At 52.3% G+C, this 2,430-nt stretch overlaps 1 protein-coding gene across 1 annotated transcript in view; it reads right to left on the bottom strand.

The window, feature by feature from the left end:
- Window positions 1-1,698: 1,698 nt before the first annotated feature.
- Window positions 1,699-2,430, bottom strand: part of XRCC2 (X-ray repair cross complementing 2) — a 22,388-nt gene continuing 21,656 nt past the window's right edge. The window contains exon 4 of the mRNA XM_029954336.1: window positions 1,699-2,427. Coding sequence (XP_029810196.1) covers window positions 2,195-2,427 — 233 coding nt within the window. The 3' untranslated portion in view covers window positions 1,699-2,194. The remainder of the gene's footprint in view (window positions 2,428-2,430) is intronic.

The raw sequence follows: 2,430 nt of genomic DNA, 5'->3' as shown, positions 1-2,430 counted from the left end.
TAGTGGTCACGTAAGATTTGTCGCCGGCGTGCGGTGTCAACGGGGACGGCCCCGGTGTAATGACCCGGATCGCCACGCTCACGGCCGTCGGTTTAAATTTCACAGTGTGGCTGCAGAGCTAACACTGGGCCTCGCGGGGCTGCCAGGTCTGACAAGTCCGCCGACAGCGAGGCCCCCCGACCCAGCACAGAAGGGGCTCCTGGACCGGGCTTTGTCAGTGATCAGGGCGGCCACCCCAGGGGCCCGAGAGCGCGGCGCCGGGGAGGCAGCGGCCAAGGCTCCAGCGGCTGCAGCAGGTGGCTGGGGGGCAACGCCGCCGGGGCCCCGCTCGGAAAAAGGGCGAGGCAGCGGGTGCCCAGGGGCTCAGGCCGGCCTGGTGGGGCCACACGCAGCCAGAGCACACCTCCGAGGCCCTGGGCCCCGGAGAGCGCGGGGACGCCGGAGGAGGCCCGGTCCGCGCACTGCGTCTGCTCTCCCCGCGTTAGGAAGAGCGCGCTCCTTAGTCTCGGTTTCTTTGCAGGGTCCTTTTTAAGCCCTAGAGAGAATCTCTGTCAGTAAGTACCTTTACAGTTAGCTTTTAACTAAAGAGGTAACACATACGTGGATGCGCCCACAAACACACCACCGGCGATTCTTCCCACCTTCCCACGGGGCACCTCAGCTCTGTAAAGGACAGCCAGCCTGACATATAGACCAATGAGTGTGCCAGGGGCGATCTGAGTACCAAATATTGATACAATTTAATCTTTTCTTAGATTAAAATGCAGAAGTAGGGGCGCCTGGGTGGCTCGGTCAGTTAGGAGTCTGACTTCAGCTCAGGTCATGATCTCACAGTTTGTGGGTTTGAGCCCCACACTGGGCTCTGTGCTCATGGCTCAGAGCCTGGAGCCTGCATCGGGTTCTGTGTCCCCCCACCCCTCCCCTGCTCATGCTGTGTCTCTCTCTCTCTTTCAAAAATTAATAAACATTTTTTTAAATGCAGAAGTAGAAGTTCTAGGATTTCCTCCTCCCCACAGTACACTGTGTGCCCCCCCCGCCCCGTTCTGGCCATTCCTTGATCAAAGTGTAGAGAGTGTCAGCCAGCTCTCAGCTGGAGTCACTTCAGGGGGCAGCTGGGTAAGAACATACTAGTCCCACACAGTTCTGACCCAGTCTTGGTCCTTGTCTGTCACCTAACAAGGAGATGAGAATTTCAAAACAATCTTGACAGAATTTCTTGAATGGGTATATCATTTCCCTGTAGTTAAAAAATTAGACAGGGGCACCTGGTGGTTCAGTCATCTGGGCGTCTGACGCCTGATTTCGGTTCAGGTCATGATCTCACAGTTCCTGGGATGGAGCCCTGAGTTGGGCTCCAGGTTGACAGGGAGGGGCCTGTATCGGATTCTCTCTCTCAAAATAAATAAATAAAACTTAGGGGGAAAAAAAGCTTTAAAAAATTATATAAAGCCCCAACCAGAATGCAACTGCATTTTGGACTCAGTCTACCTCAGATCAAGACGCTCAGATTTCTGTTTTCTGGGTGAAGGGCAGAGGGGCAGGCTCCTGTCTCCAGCCCTGCGCGGGAACAGCGGCTCTACAGAATTGTTTTCCAAAGTCACAGCTTCCTGAAGGAGTCACGTGTGAGAAATCAGAAACGCAGGTACAGGTTCCTAAACAAACAGGCATTTAACTAAATTCCAGAAATGTGACACAAAGTTATGGAAGTTCATTTTATTTAGGCTGCAATGTGTAGAGTATTTAGTTTTAAAACAAGCTTAATATACACTTTAATTACTGCCAGCGCTTGATTTTTCTTCAACAACCTAAGAACAGAGTAGTGTCAGCTTTTCCTGCACGAGTTCAAGAATCCATTCGGGGGGCACCTGGCCGGCTCGTTGAGCGTCCAACTCATGGTTCCAACTCATGGTTCCATCTCTGCTCTGCTCAGGATCTCACGGTGGTGGGATCGAGCCCCACACAGGGCTCTGTGCTGATGGCGCAAAGCCTGCTTGGCATTCTCCTCTCCTCTCTCTCAAAATAAGTAAATAAAGCATTAAAAAAAAAAAAGAAATCTGGAAAAAAAATCCATTCTGTATAGAAACACGTATATTAACTCTCCCAGAGTTTTCAGCCTTATAATCGAATCATTTCCCATTTAGAGACTTGTGAAATTTGGTTTACTATCCTGGAAAACACTATTTTATGATACACATCAACAGAACTCAATGCCACTTTCCCCGATGATAAAAGCATGCTTTTTTACACGGTTACTTTTCAAATGACGTGAAACTAAAGAGAAGCGGGCGCTGGCTTTCAAATCGTCGTGCTTGGAGAAAACCACCCGGCGCGTGACGGCGCGCTGCCACGCCCGACAGAGGGGGGGCCGGTCGCCCGCGCTGCGCAGGAGGCTCTGCGTGGTGGCCAGCACCACCAGGCGGTGGTCGCGCG

The sequence above is a fragment of the Suricata suricatta genome, chromosome 2 (assembly GCF_006229205.1).
Source record: "Suricata suricatta isolate VVHF042 chromosome 2, meerkat_22Aug2017_6uvM2_HiC, whole genome shotgun sequence".
NCBI lineage: Eukaryota > Metazoa > Chordata > Mammalia > Carnivora > Herpestidae > Suricata > Suricata suricatta.
The sequence above is the reverse complement of the archived record's forward strand: the minus strand, read 5'-3'. Positions and strand labels throughout refer to the sequence as shown.